The 24,871-nt window shown below is 42.3% G+C and overlaps 2 protein-coding genes across 2 annotated transcripts in view; both read left to right on the forward strand.

Annotated features, from left to right (window-relative positions):
- Nucleotides 1–14,526, forward strand: part of adss2 (adenylosuccinate synthase 2) — a 40,686-nt gene extending 26,160 nt beyond the window's left edge. The window contains exons 6-13 of the mRNA XM_050071092.1: nt 1,124–1,231; nt 3,267–3,348; nt 3,432–3,558; nt 8,274–8,428; nt 8,813–8,937; nt 9,804–9,901; nt 10,470–10,619; nt 13,321–14,526. Coding sequence (XP_049927049.1) covers nt 1,124–1,231; nt 3,267–3,348; nt 3,432–3,558; nt 8,274–8,428; nt 8,813–8,937; nt 9,804–9,901; nt 10,470–10,619; nt 13,321–13,373 — 898 coding nt within the window. The 3' untranslated portion in view covers nt 13,374–14,526. The remainder of the gene's footprint in view (nt 1–1,123; nt 1,232–3,266; nt 3,349–3,431; nt 3,559–8,273; nt 8,429–8,812; nt 8,938–9,803; nt 9,902–10,469; nt 10,620–13,320) is intronic.
- A 5,265-nt stretch (nt 14,527–19,791) lies between these two features.
- Nucleotides 19,792–24,659, forward strand: LOC126407091 (zinc finger protein 888-like). Its single transcript, XM_050071774.1, has 2 exons — nt 19,792–20,079; nt 22,361–24,659. The coding sequence occupies exons 1-2, from the start codon at nt 19,899–19,901 to the stop codon at nt 23,365–23,367; spliced, it is 1,188 nt and encodes a 395-aa protein (XP_049927731.1). The 5' UTR covers nt 19,792–19,898; the 3' UTR covers nt 23,368–24,659.
- Nucleotides 24,660–24,871: the final 212 nt, after the last annotated feature.

Consider the following 24,871-nt stretch of genomic DNA (forward strand, 5'->3'; position numbering starts at 1 on the left):
GGGAATGAGATATGCCCATTCAAAGTTTGCAGTTTCAATCGGTTGCTATAGCGCCCCCCTTTGGCCAACTGATGTAATATTGCTTCATTGGCATCCTCCCATGACCCTCTACCACTGTGCCAAATTTCACATGGATTGACCAAGTCAGTGAGGAGAAAAACATGGAACAGACAGACAGAATTTTCGTCATTATATAGTAAGATTTTTAAGTACAGTGAATTTTCGGCACAGAGTTTTATTTTGAAGCGCTGTTTCCTGCTATTAACGTGAGTGAATAACGGACAGCTGCTTGACAGAGACAGGAAACTAGCTCAACAACATGGCCAAACACAAGAACGATGCCGAATGTATTAAACTGTGTGGACCTTGAACTAATGACGAAGGAGAAATCTGGACCCCATGGCTGGACCAGTTGGGAACCACTGATTTAAATAAGTATTTTCAAGAGGTAAAACTCTCCTGTATGTCACAAAGAACAAAATCAAAAGATCACTACAAACTTACACAGCAGAACTTGCATCATGTTTTGTGTTCAGCTGATGCTGATGATGAAACTCAGCAACCATAGAGGATGTTTGGCGTTTCCATTCTGTAGTTTGCATGTAGCTTAAGCAAATATAACCTACCTTTTAAAAGGCAGAGTCACAAGACGTGCTTGTCGAGTGTGTCACATATATGTAAATGGTTAACTCGTTTAGCATTTTATTTGAGTTGTCTCTCTTTGATGTCTGCCCAAGTCTGTCGAGACAATGACTCTGTTGAACATTTGCTGTTTGTCTCTCAATAGATAACAGTATCAGTTTCAGTATTGGACTGTTCATATAAAATTTAACAGCTGTCTGATCTACCAATTTATGGTTTACTGTAATTTGCACCCATCTTGGTGATGTGAGGTCACTCAGACGTGGCAGGTCTAATGTCTGCTGTACTGAAACTCCGAAACAGCCACATGAACCTTTTGTTGGTGGACGACTGGGTCTGGATGTGTGAAGAGTTTCACAATAATTAAACCACTGACATGATGAACTTTGAAACTGTGAAAAGGTTTGTTGTAGGATGAGATCACATGCTAATGCTTCCTCTGTTTTTCTTCCCCCCTCCCTCCTCTCTTGGCCCCGCCCAGCCTCGGGACAACGAAGAAGGGGATTGGTCCAGTGTACTCAGCCAAGGCAGCACGCAGCGGTCTCAGGATATGTGACCTGTTGGCTGACTTCACTCAGTTCTCTGAGAGGTCTGTGCCAACAGTGCAGGATTATGTGTCTGTCTGGGTTTTGATGGAATCTGTATCAGAGTGTATTTGCTCTCTGAAGACCATTTGGCAATGAGTCTGTGACTAATGTATTGTTTGTTCCGTGGCTTACAGTCTCTTTCCCTCGCTTAAAGTCAGAAACATTACCTGTGTCTCGCACACACACACACACACACACACCTAGCTTCAGTTATAATGCCTGTTTCAATCACAGGCACTTTTCTAGGAACATTTTCAGGAGCTTTACCTGCATTTTTAGTGGAAGTACACAGGTCTATGCAGGCAGTCAGACTGAAAACAGCCCTGCATTAAAGCAATCAGAGGGGCTGCGTTGGTGGAGTTCGGTGAGACATCGAATACAATCCAGGAAGTCCAGTTAGAGCAACAGATCCAGGAGTGTGAAGGCTTAACAGACGCCGAAACTCTGCTCAACTTTTTTATGCATCTGCGACAGCTGTGGCCGGAGGCGTTATGGTTTCAGGTTGTCCGTATCTTGAGGAAATTTCTTCAAATTTGGCACATACATCTACTTGGACTCAAGAATGAACTGATTAGATTTTGATGGCAAGGGTCAAGGTTACTGTGACCTTGCATCTGTCTCATTCTCGTGAACACAATATCTTAATTTTGTGGCCGAAGGTCAAAGGCCATGGTCACTGTGACCTCACAAAACTTTTTTTTTTTTGGCTATACTTCACAAATTCATACACAAAATTTCAAACAGTTGTCTCATAGGATATAATGATAAAATGATGACATTATATATCTAAACGGTCGAAGGTCAGCTTCAGTGTGACATGATAATGTTCTGTTCTGTTTCTGACCATTACTCAACGTCATATCTCAGGAACAGAAGAGGAGACATTTGGTCAGATACTGAATTGGTGACACTAATCTTGGGTGTCCACCTTGAAACTGAAGATTGCATGGATTTTTTTTGCCTTTTTCAAAAAGCTGGATGGTCTTAATTCTGCCTTTATTTGGAAAAAAATCCTCATCTCAGATTAAAAAGTGACGACAAAATAAATGCGTCCACTTGCCAAGATGCACCTATCTTTGTATAATTAAAAATACCAATAAAAATAACTTCAACACTCCCTGCTCCATCACTGGACTCGCCTCATTCAGATGATCGAGGAGGCTGTTTTTTATTTTATGCAGGGCTGACCGTGGCCTGAATGTGGTTCCTGTGGTGGAGTTCCTGCTCCAGGGTTAATGCTCTCTGATCGCCCAGGGTGGAACTTCACTGACTGGTCAAACCAAACTCCACTTACAGCATTCAAAAAATAACTTTTCCCAATATTGGTCTAGTTTGTCTCGTCTACACGGTTCTTTAGATGTGGTGGGACGCAAATGAAAACGCTCACAAGGGCCATTTTAGGGGTTTTTGGATCAGAGGAACTTTTTCAGAGTTCTAAGAAACCCCCCTTTTTTATTGTGTCTGCACCACAAGAAGTAGAAATGATTATAGTTGTTAGAACAAGTTTTGAGGGACTTTTTTTTAGCTCCTATTTCAGAGTAGGTTCTCTCCCAGCACAGGAGGAACCCTGAGTGATGTAAGCGTACAGTGACCGGTCAAACACAGCCAATGCAACCTTGAGCTAAAAACAGACGTCACAAAAAAACACTTGTAATGAAAAAGAAAGGAAGAAAACACAAATGGACTGACGTTGAAGTCCAGGCTTTACTGAGCATATATGTGATGTATACAACGTGATTGATTTTGTCACTTAAGTGTTCCTGTTGGCGTTGCGAATGCGAACAGAAAAGAAGCCCTTGGATGTATGTAGTTTTTGGAGGAGCTCCCCAGTGGGCAGTTCCTCTCAGGGAGCCTTCACAGCTGTTTCATCCAAACATGCTTTTGACCCAGAGTTTAGTTCCTGGGACTTGTGGTTGATGAGGGGCAATGAATCTCTTCTGCAAAGTAAAAATGGCATGATGTATTTGTGAGCCTGTCATATGCTGTCAAAGCAGCCCAGGTGTTGGACTCAAAAGTGATCGATTTTGCCTGTTACAGGTTTAAAGTTCTGGCCCAGCAGTACAAGGCCATGTACCCGACTCTGGAGATTGACATCGAGGGAGAACTTGTCAAATTAAAGGTAATAAAGGTTAAACAAGACACAGACATTCCTTGAAACATTTAAGTTGTCGCCTTTGCAGTAATGTGTTGTGTGATTTTTAGGACTACGTGGAGCGGATCAAGCCCATGGTGAGAGACGGGGTGCACTACATGTACGAGGCTCTTCACGGCCCCCCCAAGAAGATCCTGGTGGAAGGAGCCAACGCAGCACTGCTGGACATCGACTTCGGTCAGTACATCACCCTGTGTGCCTGTGTGAGCATGTGCGCCAAAATTAAGCACGCCTTACTCTTAACTTGTGAATATTTTCCAATTATCCTTTCCAAAATAAGCCAAGGTCTTTGTGCTAACCTTTCCTCTGAAAAAATAAATGTCATTTCTAATTGCCAAGCGCTGTTGAGTGCATCTGCAGCGACCCGGTGATGTTACCCTGAAACACTTAAGCTTTGTGATGCTCTTTACAAAAGCCTGCTCGGAGCTCAGACTAGGGATGATGGTAAGTTTACTAACTGCTACCGATGTGCTCTGGCATCCAGGCTTGACGTGCACGCTCACAGTTAAACCACTTAACGCCACCTGACTGTGCATGAGCACGAAGGCGTCCTGTGTCAGCAGTCTGTCAGTCAGTCGATCAGAGTCACAGAGGAATCATTGAATCCAGAAACTCTCAAAAGGCTGATGAAAGCATGACAACTGTATTTTTGCTTTCAGGTAATGACACCACAGACTTAACGTACTAATCTTCTGGATGTGTGTCACTGAAACAGAGCAGACCTGTGATTATTGAGAGTAGTGACGCCACTGAGCTGATTGAATCACAGTCGAGGTTCATCGCTAGTTATTATCAAAACACCATGCTCATAGGGCACAGTGTGCTGCACACTGATTGGCAGATAACCTTCTTTTCTAACTTGTTATATATTGTATATATACTTGATTAGAAAATGTGGCAAATATCACATTAAGCCTTAAAGGAATGCTTTCCACCCCCAAATGACCATATGTATATCACATATCATCATCACTCACCCTGTGTTACATTGAATTTGTGAAGAATTTTTCTCGAATGGCTCCACGCTGGACAAAGAATCTGAATGTGGAGAAAATTCTTGATGGATTAAAGTCGTAGAGGTCCGCATTTAACAACAGCAAATCTATATCAAGATATCCTATTACACACTCTCACACAACTCATGCAGAACAATCCAAACACATTTATCGAGTCGCCTCCCTAACAGGCAGCCCTTTGTGACGGAACACTGAACGAAATGTGAAACTTATTTATTCATTCATTCACTCATTTTCATCCGCTTATCCGGGGCCGGGTCGTGGGGGCAGCAGGCCAAGCAAATCATCCCAGACGTCTGTCTCCTCAGCAACACTTTCCAGGTCCTCGTGGGGGACCCCAAGGTGTTCCCAGGCCAGATGAGATATGTAATCCCTCCAGCATGTTCTGGGTCTGCCCCGGGGCCTCCTACCAGTGGGACATGCCCAAAACACCTCAAGCAGGAGGCACCCATTAGGCATACTGATCAGATGCCCGAACCACCTCAACTGACTCCTTTCAACAGGAAGGAGCAGCGGCTCTCTGAGATCTATGTTCTCTTCAAATCCAGACTCCAAACTGACTGACAAAAACGGTCATTTTACCTTGATGAACACAGGAGCTGCTGGTCTACCACTGCCTCGATCAAATAGTTGTATGTAGAGTTTGTATTAGAAGGAGAAGAAGGAGAAGCTTGAGCACCTGTCAAAACACAGGTACAAAGTGCTTTACAAGCCCAATAAAAGATAAAGCAATTAAAACAAGATAAAGGCAATAAGAACAGATCTGACATAACGGAGTTAAACACACAATAGTAAATCACTTAAAATCACTGAAAGGCAGTTTTAAACAAGCAGGTTTCCAGAACTGATTTAAAAGATGAGACTGAGTTTGCAGCCCGATCTCCTCAGGCAGGTCACCCCAGAGTCGTGGAGCTCTGACTGCATAGGTTCTGACACCTCTGTGAATTAATCTGGACCTCAGAACAACAAGAGAAGCTGCATCTGAGGATCTCAGGGTGCGAGAAGGAACATAGGGCAATAAACAATCTGCAATATAACTTGTCACAAGGCCTCTCAGGGCTTTAAGTAATCAATAAAATCTAAAAATCATCGCAAAGGAATTGCGATAATCTAATCTACTGGTTATGAATGCATGAAATAACACAAGATAAAGAGTATGACCTTTTGTGTGAGTGGAACCAGTCCGACCACATGTTGAGTTTAAGGGTCTAAAAGGTGTACAATCTCCCGGCCCAGTTGGTCAGAGGACGGCAGACATGTACATTAAAAACACCAAGAATGAGCAACTGATCAACACGGGGTGACATTTCACAGAGGCATACAAGATAAACAAAGTCTTCTTCACAAATTCAGTGTCACACGTTGAGTAACTGATACCCAAATGGTCATCTGTGGGGGCGAAGTATTCCTTTATCAGTATCAAGACTTCTTTGGGTGCATGAATGCCGTTGGTGTTTGGCCACTTTGACAGGACACATGACTGCTGATGGACACACGAGCTGCTGAACCTGTTCTTCCTTGATTACACAACAGTCTCTCTGAACACTTGGGGGGACCTGCATGTGGGAAGCTTCCAGCACAAAGGACAGAAAACTCAACCCCTCTTTGCTTTTATCACAGCTGCTGGAACACAATTTCTGAAGCACAACATTTTTTGAATATCTGTGTCAGTGTGTACCGATAGTGATCATCCCCTCAGGGCCACCCTTGGGTACGGTGCGAGATGGGCAAGGTTTGTTTTCACGCAGCTCAGTTATCAAGAGGCCAGTCAGCCTCAAGCCAAACTCAGTCCCAGCTATTTGACTGAGTGAACCTGCTGGCTTTATCATGAACCAGTGAACATGTCCAAAGTTATTAGTGTCCACTGTCCAGTGATTGAAGGAGGAACAAATCAACCAACAACATCAGGACAGGTGCTAAAACAACAGATCCCCTATGTCAACACAGTGCTCTCTCTGGACACAGCTCATCACCCTAACTTTGCCAAGCTCACCAAGAAGATAAATGATTTTAAAGATGAGTGAAATAAGTGGACAAGAAAAGGTGCAGATGTGAATTTGATGAGCTGACCTCCTTGAGACCAGAGGTTTTCAGACTGTAGTCCCTTTCACACTGCCAGATTTTCCGCGAATGTTGGGCCGTTTTGCCGGCAAGCTGCGAGCGTTTAGACACACACAGCCGGATTGGCGAGTTGGTACAAGGTGCCCAATTTTCCGCCTCGTAGGGTAGACATATTGGCGGAACCTTTTTAGTTTAAAAAGACTGAGGTGGCCTTCCGCAACGGGAGGGGCTGTTGATGACTTAAACAGATAAACAGGAAACAGCTGATAGCAGGAATTAGCGAGCAGCTAGTAGCAAGAGGGAAACACAAACCTGACAGACACTGTAAAGATGAGCAACTGGGGAGACAAGGAATTGCGCGCCCTCCTTGTCCTCGCAAACGAAGAGGCCATTAACCGTGAGATGGCAGGGACGGTGAAGAACGGGCTAACTTATGAGAATCGCCGAAGACTGACCAGCCGCGATTTCCCTCGGAGTACGTCACTGTTTACATCACACGCTGAGCTACACGTTTTGTTACTTGCTCACGCCCCCCATTGCCCCGAAAAAGGCGCATTCTATATAAACAAAAGTAGGCAGGTGGCATTTTGCCGCACTCCCCGATTTTGTTTTTATACTGCCAATGCTGAAAGAAGACTGATTGGGCTTTCTTGCAAATCTGCACACTTCCTGTTTAAAAAGGGCTTGTGAGGCGGCACAAGAGAGTTGCCAGGGCGCTGTGTCGGGGTAGACGTGAGGCAGATATGGGCTTTTGCATCGACGCTTTTGGCCGAGTCAAACCATGCTGCATTTATTTGTGTTCCCATCACCTATTTAAATGTGCCAAATTGTGCCAAGCTGAGCCCGAGATGGACCAACTACAGAGTTGGGTCAGAGTGTGTCAGACTGCCTCCAAGCAGGTCACAGCTTTGTCATTATTTAGGGACGATCCAGCAACATACAGATTAATTTTGTCATCCTGTCTCCGTTCTTTAAGCAATTAGCGATAGACGCCGAGATATTGGAACAGCCTGAAAGTCCATGATGATAAGTAGGTGGCTACCAACAACAAAAGAGGGCGCTGCTTTTAGACGCCACACCTTCATGTGTGGAGTTCATTGTTGTAGTTTGGCAGCTGATTGCTCACTAACAGATGTGACACAGCTCATGAAGGCAAATAAAGTGATTTTAAAGTACCTTCAATGCCCCAGTTTACCTCAAAACTTTACTCCTTCTTTGAGTCATAACTCGGTGAAATCTGAACACACAGACATGATACACATAGTTTTAGAGTCGGTGTAATTTCCACTTTCCGTTGACCTTATTATCACAGTTAGGCATTCAGTAAATCTGCTGAGAAATCATAAAAATACACTCCTTATAACTACAGAACTTGCATGAGAATTGTCTCGTTTTTAAGTTTTCTTCAGCATCAGTGTGATGCAGTGATAGTTGGCTGTACATCCATGGGTACATTGCAAACAAGACTAGCTAATTCGGTGAACTTTTAATGGTGCCATTTTGCCAAAATGTGAAAACTGGGTTGGAGTAATAGCCCATAGCGAAATGTAGTTCCAATATTAACTTTAACTTGTTGCTCTGTTATTATTTTTGATATAATAAGGCTGTGATTGGGTGATTGACATGTGGAGATGGGGGTGATGGGGGTGATGAGGTGAGGGGGAGGCACAGTTTTTATCTGAGGAGGGTCCCACAGTGTCAGATGTTGAAGCTGCTGCTTTACACAAATCTCCCCCCTTTTTTTTGTTGCATGTTTGTTCAACTCTGTATCTTCTGTATAAATGAAAAGTATGATCACTCCTCTTGTCGTTGCAGGGACGTACCCGTTTGTGACATCGTCCAACTGCACGGTGGGCGGGGTATGTACGGGCCTCGGGATGCCACCTCAGAACGTCGGGGAGGTTTACGGGGTCGTCAAGGCGTACACCACCAGAGTCGGCATCGGAGCTTTCCCCTCAGAGCAGAACAACGTAAGACAACACAGCAACACATACCACTGATCCATCATTAAACATGACATAAACACATGAAAGTGAAGACTTTAAAATCCTGTTTTTAAAAACTAAACCTTGTCTACATGGTTAAAACATGTTGCGATGACTGTTAAAGCAGGAAGTAGCTTTGTTTGCAAACAGCACCACCCAGTGGAGGTTTCATTGCACTGCCACCAATAACCAGCTGTAGTAAACTTTATGTGTAAGGACAATAAATCTGCCTGAGACACCTGCTCATGACTGAAACTGAAGCATGCTCTTTAATGGATGAATAATTTCAACTCTAAACATCCACAAGAAAACACTGGAGTTATTGAGCAGACCTGAAACTGATGGACTGTTTCATTTTGTCGTCTTCAGGATATCGGAGAGCTGCTTCAGACTCGAGGGAAGGAGTGGGGCGTGACCACAGGCAGGAAGAGGCGATGTGGTTGGCTGGATCTGGTGCTGATCAAATATGCACACATGATCAACGGCTTCACCGCGTGAGTGTTTGTGTTCGTACTGATTCGTGTAGTTTTACTTGTTGAAACGTTTACATCCAGGTGAAAAGGTTTCTGACCAAGCATTTAATAGACTTCTTTTAATTTTGAAACAATGCTATATGTGTTTTTTAAGGACTGATTTTCACCAGATAGCAGCTTCTATTTGCAGGGTACCAGTATATCTAGGGGACCTCATGTGATTTTACCCCCACGTCTTTGTTTCATGCAGCACATTCTCATGGGACAAGCACTTGAATTTACTGACATTATCCTCAGGATATGATGTCAAGGTTTAATAAACATTTCTGCTGAGCCTGTTGAAAGAAAAATCTTACTGCATGCTGCCATGCATCTCTTCTGATGGATTTGAGCTTGCTCTCTCTACGAGTGGGTCCCCATGCTGTGTAGCCAGATGAGCCTGCTGCACCTAAAAGACTCTCAAAACTGTCATTTGTAATTGCCAGCACAGCCAACTTAATTCTTGACCGGGAAGGCAGAAAAAAGGCGAGAGAAAACAAACAAACAGAGATGCCAGTTGTCATGGGACTAATATTATCACATGACCTCTGTATTTGGCGAAATATGGTGTGGTGGAATTATTACTTGTCAAGTTACAGTGTTACAAGTATTTCAAATTAATAGAGGTCCCCAAATAATACTAGTCCAGCTCAAATAGGACTTAGAGTAGTTTTTTATTGTCTCATTTGCTTATTTCAAAGTAAGAAGCCAAGCGCTGCAGGACACATACACTTTATTTGTTATATTTAGAATAGATGTTTGGTTATATGTTGGTTTGTAGAGTGATGCATGTGTTCAGTAAGCAACTCTGCTGTTTTATAACCTTCCTGTCCCCTTTGCCTTCCCAGGTTAGCACTCACCAAACTGGACATACTTGACGTGCTTGCAGAAATCAAAGTGGGCGTAGCATACAAAGTCAACAACCAAGTTATACCTCACTTTCCAGGTGAGCTGGTTTGCGGATGAGTACTTGTTTTGTGAGTTTTAAGATAAAATCCAGCACTTATTATCGCTTTTTTTTCCTGATTGCCTCGACACTGTTAGGTTGTGCACTAACCACAAAATCTTACACACCAGCAAAACATTATGCTTCTTGCAAAACTCTTCAAACTCTTAAAAAAAAGTTTGTTTTTGCATGATACAGTATATAAAAACCAATAACTCAGCATATAAATGAAAAACACTTTTTGTTCACGACACAGGTAGATTTGATAGCGGTAGAGCATGCATTTGTTTTTATTTTCCAAGAGGCTCCCACTGTCTCTGACTTTAACGTCAGGTCTGAACTGATGTCACCAGTGTGAAGGTGGAGTTGCTGCGATCTGCCCTCAGTGGATTTTGTCTAACCTCTCCTCTTCCAGTCCACACTGTTATTTTTAGAGAGCTCCATTTCAAGGCAGGGACATATTGATCTGTTGTTGGAGCTGTTTGATTGTGTTCTCCTGTAAAGCTAATGGTGTGATATCACTCCCCACCGTTCTCCTCAACCCCTCCTCTTATTGATTCTGCGCCAGCCAATCAGGAGGTGTTGCAGCACGTGGAGGTCCAGTATGAGACGCTGCCGGGCTGGAACAGCGACACGTCGGCTGTGAGAAGCTTTGAGGAGCTGCCTGAGAACGCCCAGAAATATGTGCGCTTCATCGAGGAGCATGTGGGAGTGCTTGGTACGACCCCGCAGACACGTCAACTAAAAACCTAAACTAAACTAAAACTAAACCTCGATAGGTCTAAATTAGAGCTGCGACTAACCATTTTTATTATAATGTCAGACAACTCTGGTAATTTTATCATCTACAGTGCAGAACCCAAAATACGTCCACACACTGCCTCTCTGATGCTCCAGTGTCCTGATGATCCAATCAGCACGGCTTTGCATGCCTACTTTTTTATTTATTAGTTCAGTTAACTGATGACAGCTCAATGGGACGTACAGAAGGTTCAGCTGGTAGTTAATTTCAAGAACGCCATCTGCTGGACCACAAGGCAAACTACATCAAATGGTCGGCTGCATTTGTAGACTGTACATTTTGAGTCGGGACAGGTCAGTAAAAAGTGACAACCCTAAAGTACACGTGGAACCATTTTGACAGAGGAGAGAGGGCGGTGAAACGGTGGATGATTACACAGAGCAATGTTTTCTCATATTTAAATTAATTTTAATTTAATTTTACATTAATTTCACAAAAAGGCGGCACGGTGGTGTGGTGGTTAGCACTCTCGCCTCACAGCAAGAGGGTTGCCGGTTCGATCCCGGGTGTGGGAGCCCTTCTGTGCGGAGTTTGCATGTTCTCCCCGTGTCAGCGTGGGTTCTCTCCGGGCACTCCGGCTTCCTCCCACAGTCCAAAAACATGCAGATTGGGGACTAGGTTAATTGATAACTCTAAATTGTCCGTAGGTGTGAATGTGAGCGTGAATGGTTGTCTGTCTCTATGTGTCAGCCCTGCGATGGTCTGGCGACCTGTCCAGGGTGTACCCTGCCTCTCGCCCGATGTCAGCTGGGATAGGCTCCAGCCCCCCCGCGACCCTCAAGAGGATGAAGCGGTTAGAAGATGAATGAATGAATTAATTAATTAATTTCACAAAAACTTTACAAGTAAAATTCCAACTAAAACTGAAACAAACTCAAAGGAGCCTTGAGAAGTCTAAATATGTTGGTTTACACTACTAACATCTGACAATTTGTCAAATTCATGCAAAGCTTCACTCTCTCTGTCTTTTCTTTATACAGCAGTGGATCAGGGCCACTGTAGGTAAAATGATAATGATAATAATGATAATTCAAGCTGCAAGCAGCGTTGGGTGGGACCTCGGACTCCCGCCGTTTTGGCCTCCAGCTCACGTAGACAGTTAAAGACAAAAGTTTAAGACGATTTTAGACCCCTCTCTACTCTTGCTCACAGCTGACAATTTCTCCACATTTGCTCATGTCTGCCTTCAGCTGAGGTCCCTAATAAAAATTTAGCGGGGGTAGGGGTGTAACATTCTGAGGAAAAACTCAAATTTGCAAGAACAAAACTTTGATGTTCTCTGAGATTAAAGTGGCACATTCATGAGAAAAAACTCAAATAGTCTCTCAGATCGTAAAGTCATAAATTAGATTTGCGATTAAATGATTTGAGTTTTTCTTTTCCCCACTTGTGTGGTTGGATCAACCTCATCTCACCAGAGACACCGCCACTTGCTGAATCTCATGTCTGCAGGGGATGACCTAATCAAATTATACTTTGCAACTGTATGTGGCAATAAGGAAATACTCTATTTTAGCCCAGAATCACTTTCAGGACTCTCTGCCAGAGAGTCAGGTGCAATTGTTACCTCTCTGTGACAGCTTACCAGCTCTGAACTATAGTTGGGAACACGCTGGCTTAACAGCATTAATTTAGCTTGGCTCAGTAACTGGTCACTAGCTTTTAGCAGTTCAGACCACTCCGCTGAAGGAAGGATAGCGAGGCGTTCAGGTGCCGTTCACCAACAATGACTTTATGCAGTCCTCGCCACAAGACAGCAAAAGTTAACTCTGCTGACTATCATCATTATTTTCCACATGCCGTTTTCACCATGACACACCCGAGAGAGAGCTGCCTCATCCACACAGCGAAGCACACGTCACACAGTCACAGGTTACCCACAAAAAAGGGTGAGCCCGTAACACGTAGAATAAAGAGCATCCAGGTAACGTCCCGGACGTCTGGACCCTGACAGCAACAGAAAGTTTGCTGATCTGGGGAGGAGTTGGGACGGTCTGGGAATAGACCCGCAGCATAAAAAGGATGGAATGCAGGTACTAGTCACGTTTCCATTATACTTTTGCGATATACTTCTATATCGACACGTCTGAAAAACCACCTCATGAGAGCGTAAAAACTTTTTCTCTATTTGAGAGTTTTTTCGAAATGTAGGTGTTTCCATTACCAGTTTTTTATTGCGATATTTAGGTTTTGCGCATTTCTAGGGTTAATGGAAACGCACTTACTGTTTGACTGGAGACATTTCAATAGTACTTAATACTGGGTCATTTCAGTTGATACCTTAAAGGCACCTAGCCCTAATCATAACAGGACATGTTAATTGGACATTCAGATAACGGTCATTCAGCATCTCAGTGTTTGCTGGGATGCCCTGTTTACGGGTGGTGTCTGTGGTGTGATGAGGTTGATCCAACCTCCCAAAGAAAAACAGTCTGGTTCCTTTATTTAAATTGTTTTTATTTTAATCACATAAATGTTGAGTTTTATTCCCCTGATTTCCTGTGTAACCTGATTTCTATGGGTCCCTGAGAACTTGCTGATTGGCACACAGACCTGAGACCTGTGGCACTACAACAGGACCTGATTAACACCCACCTCTTCTCCTCTGTTTCCTCAGTTAAGTGGATCGGAGTGGGCAAGTCTCGGGAGTCCATGATCCAGATGTTCTAGAGGAAGGGAGCGAGAAACACAAGCAAAGAGGATGCACAGCAGCGAATCAACTCTACCCTTCTTCCTCCCGCCCCTCACACACACAGCCTACCTACCTGTCTCAACTCTCCGACAGAGGCATGACCATCATGTCTGTTCTTAATGCTTTATATCATCAGACTGTCCCACGTTACAGACTGAACCTCTCTGGATCAGACTCCCATCAGACTGACCTCCCTGTGCGATTGTTTCCCAGCGTCTCCATCTGGGTTTTTAAAACTTTTATGATAACGGTTCCACGGTTAAGTCCCTCTTTTAATTTGTCCCCGTTTATATCATACCCATTTACTCCAGACATGCAACACACTCGGCAACACTAGCCGCCGTCAGGTCTGAGGGGACATGAGGGAACGGACTCAACACACACACACACACACACACACACGGGATCACTCCCTGGAGGAACTGTACACAGATGTTTGGTCGGTCAAACTTTTGTTCACGTGTATCTTTGTTAATTTATGCCGTGGTTTAAATGCGCTGTGCCAGTCTGGTGTCAATCAGTTTTAACCTCTGCACTTTAGATGCTTTGGACTACATCTGCTCTATGTTTTATTCTGCCAGGTGTACAACACATCCTGACACCATAAAGGGATCCTCTCATATTTTTAATGTGTCTCTCTGTGTTTGTTTTTCTATCATCAGATGGATGTTTGGAGTTTTCATATCGCCATGTCATTCAGCCAAAAAAAAAGGTTTTAAATTTCTTGTAGCGAGCGACCGCTTCCACTAAACGCTGTTGATGAAATGCTGACGCACATCAGCTCGAACTGTTTTTGATTTTATTAGGTGAGTTATTCATGGAGCAGTACAGAGATGTAAGTGATGTCTCTTTTTTGTAAAGTGGAAATCGATGCAGTTGGCCGCCATCTTTCTACCCACGTTCTTGTGATTGTCTTACTATCATCGATTTCTTTGCACTTTCAGCACAATTCTCTGTTAAAGTGTTGAAGGCAACGGTAACAACCTTTACACACAAAAACACTGTAAATATGGATGAATACTGTACAAGACAGTTGTTTAGCTTCTTTTTTTTTCATAACACGTGTCTTTAAAACCAGAAAAGAAGTCTTTGGTTGCATTTTGACTTCATAATAAAAAAGCTGATACTCTTCATTGTTGCAATAATGAAATGACACCATCAATATCAGCCAATCAGAGCTGTCCACTGGTAAAAATGGTAAGATGTGTTGCTGCGTTCACTCAATGCTGGCAGGATGGGAAGAACAGGAAAACCTCCCGGTGCTCTGACGTCGGAGCGATCTTTAAAATTCCCTTAATTAGCTACTTCAGTGGTGTTTGGAGCTGTTTGTTAAAGGGCAACTTTGGTATTTTTCAACCTAGACCTTGTTTTTTCAGATGTTTGTGTTTAAGTGACTAGTGGGAACAAAGGTTTTTGAAACTGGTCCAGTACTGAGTGAGAGGGCTGCAGTTGGCAGCAGCAAAACAGGCTGCAATGTAATCACATGGGGCAACTGCGCACCCTCAATGTATGTCCACTGAAGGTGTGTGTTTTTGCCATGGACGGGATCAGATTATTATTTTAAGTGTCCAACAACATTATGGATAGGATCCTAGCAGAGATAGACCTTTGTTGCAAAGAGTGAGGTCCTTTTTGTTTGACTGAAACAGCCCCAAAGTCACCATCACCTAACACACCAGACTCCATTTAAATGAACAGTAATTTTAGGGTGTGTAGAGGCAGCATGTTTTTTTTTTTTTGTGGACTGAAGTGTGTTTTATGATGATAAAATTACTGTTTATTTAAAGGGAGTCTGGCGGGTTTAGCGATGGCGATTTTGAGGCTGTCTCAAACACGGAAGAACTCACTCTTTAACAAAAAAGGTCTATCTCTGTAGCGGTTCTTCAGACTCTTAAAATAACAATCTGAACCTGTCATAGACAAAAACAAGCACATTTAGTGGACGCAAGCTGGTGATGCACGATTGCCCCAAATGGTCACATTGCAGCCTGTCTCGCTGATGCCAGCTGCAGCAGTCTCACTAAAAACTGGACCAGTTTCAAAAGCTGCTGTTGCCATTAGTCATGTGGTCAAAACACACGAGAAAATGGGGTCCAGGTTGAAAAATACCAAAGTTGCCCTTTAACAAGTGAAATCAGACAAATATAAACTGTTTAGCTCCTTTTAATTGGCCGAATCAATTATATATGTGTTATTGGGTTTAATTTAATTGTGGTGATTCTGGCTTTCCAGTCGTTGTACTGACGTTATGTTGGTGCTATCCGACTCAGAATTACGACTGAAAGAGATCAATGTTTGTTTTTCTGACTTGATTGCTGATTAATTACAGTCTTAACAATATTCAGGTTGTTTGGCGCTGTGTTACCTGTGCCTGCTACAGTGGTCAGAAATAATGTTTAATAATGTAGATCCATATGACTCAGCAGCTCAAGGCTGGATTACAGACCCTTATCCGGACATTGTAAGCTATGTCCTTTTTGGACTGAGTGCATACACCTGGGTAACAGAAGTAACAGAGCGTGTCTCACAACATGACGCCCCCGTCCCACATGTCCCTTCACTTTCTCTTTCCCGCTACATGTGGTGTTTAGCTTGGATTGTGTTAAAGAGGCGCTGCAGTGAGAAAGTATTGCACTTCCATAAAGAAGAGACAGATTTTTTTTTTAAATTGTCAAAATTGAAGCTGCTGAGGTCAAAATATGACTTCCGGGGTCTCTTTTCTAAACATTGCGTACACACAAAACGAGCCCTGAAAGAGGCGTACGCCACTTCCCACGCAAAAGTTGTGATCTATAAGTACAGACTTGTTGGGAGAAACTTTGACCCATGCTTACAAATATTTTGGAGACGGGAAATTAGTGACGCAGACGGTGAGGTGGAAGCCTGATTGTAGAAACTATCAATTATTTTTTGCCTTTTGTCCGTACGTACATTTTCAGTGTGGATCCTTTGCCCTGTTTTATGAATGAGACCCTTGATCCCTAGTTTGGGGTCAAGCTCCTTTAGCACTGGAGCCTACATTTCCCATAATGCCACTCATTTGTGTCTTCCATGTTCATGCCGTATGAGAGGGATGGAAGAAAATGCGAATGATGCTTGTGAGCATTCACGTTTTCCAATAACTTAAGACAATGATGCGTCAACAGCATAAAAATACTGTTCATTTACAATTTAACACTTCTTTATGATGAGGCATCACACTGGAGGTCAGAACTGTTAACGTGAACATTATTTACAAGCCAGAAATAATTACAATAACTTTGATATGACATAAATGTGACATTAGACCAGACTTTGGAAAACTCCTCCAGAGCCTCAGAAGACATTCGAATGTTCACAGGCTCCTCGTGATGAGTTAAATTTGTTGAACGCTCCTTTAATGAACAACACATGATTAAGTATAAACATGGATGGGTTTTATAGGAGACATTTTGCATTCAGTATTTAAAACAGTTGGGAAGCATTTAGTCAAAATGTTGATCTGTAATTTTGAAAATCCACCTTTTTTCTGGTGACCTAAACACAACATGATTTTTCTCAGGAGATTAATTCAAGGAGATGTTGTTTGTTTTTTTAAGATCTGTTAACTTGATGCTCGTTGTGTCTTGAGATTGTGTGTACCTGCGCTCTGTCTGCCAGGATGATTCACTCATTCATCTCTCTGTCTGCTCTCTGTATCTCCTTGTTTCCTAACAGGACAGCACATTTTCTTTCTCTTTATCTGTGTTACAATGAATGTTTATCCCTTTACGTGCTCACACTGCCAACGTTTCACTGAATCCCCTTTTACAACCTGAAAATCTGCACGTTTTTTTGTCTTTCTTTTCTTTCCTTTTCCTCCTTCCTTCTCTTAAAGTTTAGCCCATTGACTGTACTTTTAGGGCAGAGTCCTACCTTGACATCTGGTGAAGACTAGGTGAATGTTTTAGGCTACGTACGCACAATACACACACACAAACACCCTCAACACATCGGTCATCGTGTTTCGTTTCACCCCATTTTCATGCAGTTTTTACAGTTTTATTTCCAGTCGTTTTCAGGTTGAAAAAAATATGATCACATGTCCTGAAAATGTATCCTGACATGATGTTTGGTGTCTTTGGAAACTTTGGGATCTCCACTAGAATTTAAAATAAAGTTCTGTGGGTTTGAACAACGTCTGGCTGCAGAGCATGAGTTTGTGATAACGGTGGAGTTAAGCTCTGCAGGTCAACATCTGCAGTACTGCACTTCTTTATGTTTTTGAGATGTTATGTGTACCTTCAATCAAAGCTGTTTAATTCCTTTAAAACACCAAGCCTAAAGTCTGAATCATTTTTCAGGGCTCAACTAGTGTCTGCATACACCAGCACACGCAGCACTCGGCAGGACTGACTGTGGGTCAGAGTAGAGGAAACTGAGCTCCAATAAGTAACTACTTTGCAAAAGTTCACTTAAAACAAGAGACATGTCGGACACCTTTATTTACTTCTACTTTTCAACAGAATAAAACACGTTACCAGTTGTAACCAGACAGCGTTTTGTTCACTTCATTACCGGTTGAATCTTCAGTGTGAATGCAGCAGTCCGGACCCCCCCGTCCCCCCCGGGATCTCCGCCTATGGATAATCTATTAACTCTGTCATCCTCAAACTTATTTTCTTTCTCTTTTTGCAGACTTGTTCTTGTTTGTTCCTGCTGCAGATGGAGACGCACAGTGCCAGGTACAGCTCACATCACGACTGTTCTTTCATCTCCTTTGAGCTCAGTGTGGGACAGATGGTCAAGAGGCTGAGCAAGACGGAGCAGTGGGATCACAGGGAGCAGTGGGCACAGGTCACGACTCAGGCTCCTCTTATTGACACACTGTTGTTATTCCTTCAGGTGTTTCAAAATCATTTTATGAAAACAGTGTGTCATTTACAAATCATAGTCATATCAGTTGAAACCGATTACTGCAGCACCTGCAAGCTGCCTCAGCGCTGGGTGTTTGCTCACTCCTCATCTGGTTGGCCCAGAATTGTCAAAGGAAATGTTAGCACCATGTTTGCTTTGACATCACTTATTTATTTTCTTCCTTCCATCTCTGATAAATCTCTTATTATTTCCTCAGTTTGTTTATCAGGTAGTTGGCAACAGTTGAACAGCTGCGTTCAAAAATTAACATATTATCATTAAAGTGTACTCAAAGTATAAAAGGTTTGTCAGAACGGGCCCTGGCAGTGTTTTATTATTAAATACTGAACATTATTACCAATGCAGTAACATCTGAACAGTTCTTTAATGTTGTAGCTGGTTGTCTTGGAGAAAAATTTGAATACTTTGTGTATTTTGGGTAGTTTAGCATCATATACTGATCAGCCAAAACATTAAACCCACTGACAGGTGAAGTGAATAACTTTGATTATTTTGTTCCAATGCATTGTTCTGCTGGGAAACCTTTGGTTCTGGCATTCATGTGGATACCACCTGACATGTTCCACCCACTCAAACACCGTAACAGACCCCCCAGCAGAAAAAGAGCAGCATGCCACACCGCAGAAACTGTTTAGAAATGGCCTGTGGAGCGTGACAAAAAGCTCAAGGTATCAACCTGGCTTTGAAATTTCCCAGGTCCCAATGTGCTCAAGGATTCTTGTGATGTGCCGGTACCCCAGATGTATCCCTAATCCAAAGTGGGGCCTCTTTGGATCATACTTTGATCTGACCTGAAGAGGCATGGACTCAGGATCTCTGGGAGTGTCCTGTGGTGTCTGGCACCAGTGCGATGGCGGCAGATCCATTTTGTCCAGTGGGTTGTGAGGTGGGTTAATGACACGTGCCACAGATGCTCATTCAGATTGGGATCTGGGGAATTTGGAGGCCAGGTTGACACTTTGAGGTCTTTGTCACATTCCTTGAGCCATGTTTGCAGTGTGGCATGGTGCATTATCCTGCTGGGGGGCCACTGCCATTGAGGAGTGCTGTTGCCATGAGGCGGGGTACTTGGTCTGCAACGGTGTTTGAGTGGGTGGAGCATGTCGGGTTGTATCCACATGAATGCCAGAACCAAAGGTTTCCTATCAGAACAATGCATTGGAACAAAATAATCAAAGTTATTCACTTCACCTGTCAGTGGTTTGAATGTTTTGGCTGATCAGTATATACTCATCACAGGTTTCGTTTGTAAAATGTTCATCTGTCAAATAAATGTAGTGGATTAAAAAGTGTAATATTTCCCTCTGAAATTTAGTCAAGTAGAACTATAAAGTAGCATAAGTTTTTAAGACCTAACCATAGTATAAACACTTAAAATTTGTACTCAAACACAGTTGCACTTCTCCACTTCCACCACTGTTAAAGTAGATGTAATGACACTGTTGTCCTGCGGGGGCCAGCAGTGATCCGTCCTGCGTCAACACTCTTGCTCTGTGGTTTGTTTGTATTGTTACTTCCGTAGCCTGTAAGCTAACGCGACAGGAAGTCGCCTCAGTGAAACCTGCCCTCGGTGTCATTCACCTTCATATTAAACAGATATCTGTAAAATGTCGGCTCCGCTGCTCCTCAGGGCTTTCATCAACGATCGGCTGACTGCTGCTGCAGAGGAAATATTTCAGGTGTTTGAGCGAACAATAGAAAGATATGAAGAAGAAGCGTCCAGCTCCAAACAGGAGATTGAGCGGCTCAGAGGTCTGCTGCTCGACTTTGTGTCAAACAACAAGACAGGTCTGTTTATTTGTTTATTCATTTTTACATCTGTCAGTGTCGGACTAGACTAAAACAATTATCTTAATGGTTTGACAAAGTGTCATCTGACTTGTGTCTTTATTTTCTGTACCGTTACCGTTAAACGTTGTGGCTTGTTTGTCATCAATAACGGTGTTTACTCTTCATGTTTGTGCTGAAGCTTGTCTTTGTTTTTATATATAATTCAGATGTTTTTACCAATTGATGCATCATTTGATTGTATAAATACAAATCTATTAAAATGATTTGAAAATTAAAGATAGAATACAAGAAATCATACGGAGGCAAATAACTTAGGGGATAGGCACAAGTCATTATCTTGTGGGAACGAGTAGTTATCTTGTGTGCACAAGTTAGTTATCTTGTGGGAACAAGTCATTATCTTGTGTGCACAAGTTAAGTACCTTGTGGGAACAAGTCATTTAGTGGGAACGAGTAATTATATTGTGCGCAAGTTAATTAAAGTGTACATAAAATTTAAAAAAAAAAAAAAAAAAAAAAAAAAGCAAGTAGCTTTGGGGTTAGGCACAAGTCATTATCTTGTGGGAACAAGTCACTTTATGGGAACGAGTAGTTATTTCGAGTGCACAAGTTATCTTGTGGGAACATCTAGTGAATATGAGTCAGTGGCTTGTGCGCATAAGTTAGTTATCTTGTGGGAACAAGTCATTATCTTGTGGGAACAAGTCACTTTGTGGGAACGAGTAGTTATCTTGTGTGCACAAGTTAAGTACCTTGTGGGAACAAGTCATTTAGTGGGAACGAGTAATTATATTGTGCGCAAGATAATTAACGTGTACATAAAATAAAAAATAAGCAAGTAGTTTTGGGGGTAGGCACAAGTCATTATCTTGTGGGAACAGGTCACTTTATGGGAATGAGTAGTTATCTTGTGCGCACAAGTTAGTTATCTTGTGGGAACAAGTCATTATCTTGTAGCACAAGTCATTATCTTGTGTGCACAAGTTAAGTACCTTGTGGGAACAAGTCATTTAGTGGGAACGAGTAATTATATTGTGCGCAAGATAATTAACGTGTACATAAAATAAAAAATAAGCAAGTAGCTTTGGGGGTAGGCACAAGTCATTATCTTGTGGGAACAGGTCACTTTATGGGAACAAGTAATGATCTTGTGCATACAAGTTAATTATCTTTTTGGAACAAGTCATTATCTTGCATGCACGAGTTAATTATCTTGCAGGAACAATCATTATCTAGTGGGTACGAATAATTATCTTGTGCACACAAAATATCTTGTGGTAACAAGTCTTCTTGTGGGAACAAGTAATTATCTGGAAAGCCCAAGTTATTATCCTGTGGGAACAACTTCAGGTCATTATCTTTTGGGAATGAGTAATTATCTCATGCACACAAGTTAATTACTTTGAGGGAACAAGTCATTATCTAGTGAGTATTAGTCAGTAGCTTGTGTGCACTAGTTATTATCTTGCATGAGCAAGTCATTATCCAGGGGATACAAGTCATCATCATGTGGGCACGTTTCATTATCTTTGTGTACAAGTTAATTACTTGTTCCCACAAGATAATTAAAGTGTATGTAAAATAAAAAATAGCACCCTTTGGGACTTCAGGGTCTCCATAATATGATACAACATCAAAACCAAAACAATGTGTTTAGATTATTTAGTTTGACAAACAGCTCATACAGTTTTGTTTTACTTTATTTTAAAAACTATTGTGACTTTAATCAGCAAGACAAGGTGAAGAAATTTACCCAAACCTAACTACAGGCAGTGTTTAACAGTGTGTCTCAACTAAATAAACATGAGTTCAGTATTTTACCCCAAGAGCTTGACTACTTTGAGGTGCAGCAACTAGTCGACAAATCAGTTAGCAGATCAACAGAAAATCAGGCTAATCGGCATCTTTTTTGAGGTTTAAATAGTCCTTGGTCATTTCACATTTGCTGCTTCCAGCTTCTCAGATGTGTGGATTTGATGCTTTTCTCTGTCGTACATGATACCTAAGTGACTACTTTGGATTTAGATAGCTAGCCAAATAAACCAGGAGACTTAAAGCTGTCACCTTCAGCTGTGGGAAATAAAACGGGCAATTTTCATTATTTCCTGACATTTTTTACAAAGTAATGAGCAGATTAAGGATAATCAAAACAATTATTAGCTGTAGCCCTAACAGACTTATTGCTAATATTGCTGACTTCTAGTTAGGTGGCAGCATAAACAACTTAATCACTGCTTTGGTGATAAAGAGGTTTAAATCATATACTCTTTTTTTCTAGACTTTTCCCAGTCATCCATCTCTAAAGAGGAAACTCCCCCTGAGCAGCAACACTGTGAGCAGCAGCTGAGTGACTGTCAGAGCGACCCAGAGCCTCGACACATTAAAGAGGAGGATGATGAAGTCTGGACCAGTCAGCAACAAGAAGAAGAACATGGGGTTCATGAGTTCAAGGACGCCGATGTCTCGTACCTACCTCATTCTTCTGTCTGGGAGGAGAACGAGCAGATGGACACAAAGCCGCCTTTGCAACCTCAGACTCAAAACAGTGAAAGTGAGGAGCAGTTTCAGGAGGAAACTAAACCTGTACAGTTCATGCTGCCTCTCGCCTCAACTCCGTCTTCACAAACTCTGATTCACAGTGAAAGGGTCCGAGACGGTACGGAAAACGAGAGACCTGCTGCAAGGTTATTGTCAAACCAAACACAGACAGAACAAAGTCAGAGTTCCTTTATCACTTCCCGAGAATCCACTGAGTTGTCTCATTTAAATTCAGTTGGACCTGACTATCGTTGCTGTTTGTGTGATAAATTTTTTACGTCCAGTCAATTCTTGACAAATCATGCTTTTCGCATGCATACAAAGGACGCAGACGTCCTCTGTGCGGTGTGCGGAAAGAATCTGGAGTCCACCGAAAGCCTTAACATTCACCTTAAATCACACAAGGGCTCAAAGTGTTGTCACGTGTGTGGCAAACTCTGCAACAGCACCACCGCTCTGACTGAACACATGGCCGGCCACGCTGGGGTGAAACTGCATCGCTGTCACATTTGTGGGAAGGAGTGTAGCCGCAAAGGAGATTTAAAGATACACATGAGGATCCACACGGGGGAGAAGCCTTTCTGCTGCTCCTTCTGTCATAAAAGTTTCACTCACAGCGGACATCTGAGGAAGCACATGAGAAGCCACACAGGAGAGAGGCCGCACCGCTGTGACATCTGCGGCAGAGGGTTTCTACAGAGTGCACACCTGAAATACCACTTAGGAACACACACTCAGAAATATTAACATTTTCATCCACCTGGGCCCGTGTTTATCAAAAAGTAAGATGTAAGAGCAGCTCTCAGGTGATTAAAGCTCAGGTAGGCAGGGAACACTAGATGTCTGCACCTCCTCTTGGCTCTGTTTCAGGCCTTAGAAAATCTAGTGACAGGACACTTTTGGCACTAGATTAACTGACACTAAAGTAAATACCTGGTTTGTTTTAACTACAGGATGCACTGATTTGGTTGATTTATTTAAATGTGAGATGTAAAATCACCCACAAGGTTGCTCTGGTCCGTCACGTTTCCTCTCTTACTATGAGGTTTTTATTCTTATAATTTTTAAACAGATTGTTTGCATTTTTTGTTTTACACATTCCTATGTAGGTTTTGAGAGCTGCACAGGCTCACAGGACGGCGATTCTCACAGAATAGCTGCTGTATAAAACGATTGGATCACTTTCATAATCACGATCAGCACGATTTGAATCTAATCAAAATGAGTGATTAGTATTCGCAAAGGTTACTGCATGGAGCGTGTGCATGTGCCCGTGCTCGTATGGTGGAAGGGGGTTAGGACAGAGAGGAGAGAGCTGCAGGAGGAGGGTGTATTTTCAAATTCTGTTTGTTCTTGTTGTTGCTTTTCTAGAAACTGCCCACCCCAACTTTTATCACAGCGTTTACGGAGAGATATGTTTTAAATTTAAAAGAAGAAATCTTTAAAAATGGCTGAAATGGCAACAACCAAAACCAAACCGGAGCAGGAAACAAATCCTGCAGCCGGTTTTTGCGACTAAAGTCTACAAATAAGAGTAAAAGCCAAGTATTTTTTACTTTAATCTGTCACCTAAGTACAAACCTTCACCTCAGCAGTTTGATAAATACGAGTCCAGAGGTTTACGGTGTGTTTGCCTTCACCGTTGACATGACCTGTGTTCTGATGGGAACTCATTACTCATCAACAACTAACAGAAAGAGTCACTATTTCTGAGTAATAACACTAATGTTCACATCAAGAAAATAAACTGTCTTTATCATTATTATAATTCATTTTAATGTAACTTAATTTGAATGTTAAATCTGTGTGTTAAATCTGTTTCGTTGTTTTAGCTCAGACTTTCTGTGCACAATAAAACCAGGTTAGTAAAAGAAGAACCAACTGGAGCTCTTTTCTATTCTGTGTTAATTTAACAGGTCAGTAATGTGCATATAATAATTTCTGAAGGAGTTAAGGAGTGGATTGTTACAGTAATATGAGAAACTATTTATGTATTAGCTTTAATATCCACCAGTTCTTTATTTTAGCTAACGTGTGCTAACAGAGTTGTTTGACATCAGCAAACCGTCCTGCTCAGGCAGTTTGTTATTCATGCTGCAGATGAGCTAATGTGTGTCCCTAAATTTAACTCTACAAGTGATGAAATCCCTCAACACACTGGCCTTAATTCACCTCTGTATTTAGAGCTGACTGTTTGGCCTGGATCACCCACAATGCATTTTGGTGCTGATATAAGCCGAGTGGTGGGACA

The sequence above is a fragment of the Epinephelus moara genome, chromosome 19 (assembly GCF_006386435.1).
Source record: "Epinephelus moara isolate mb chromosome 19, YSFRI_EMoa_1.0, whole genome shotgun sequence".
NCBI lineage: Eukaryota > Metazoa > Chordata > Actinopteri > Perciformes > Serranidae > Epinephelus > Epinephelus moara.

Bases quoted from the DNA above. Each gene is read 5' to 3' on its own strand.
- LOC126407091 (XM_050071774.1), top strand. From the start codon at position 19,899: ATGTCGGCTCCGCTGCTCCTCAGGGCTTTCATCAACGATCGGCTGACT. The intron at 20,080-22,360 runs GTCTGTTTATTT...CTTTTTTTCTAG, and splicing joins TGTGTCAAACAACAAGACAG to ACTTTTCCCAGTCATCCATC.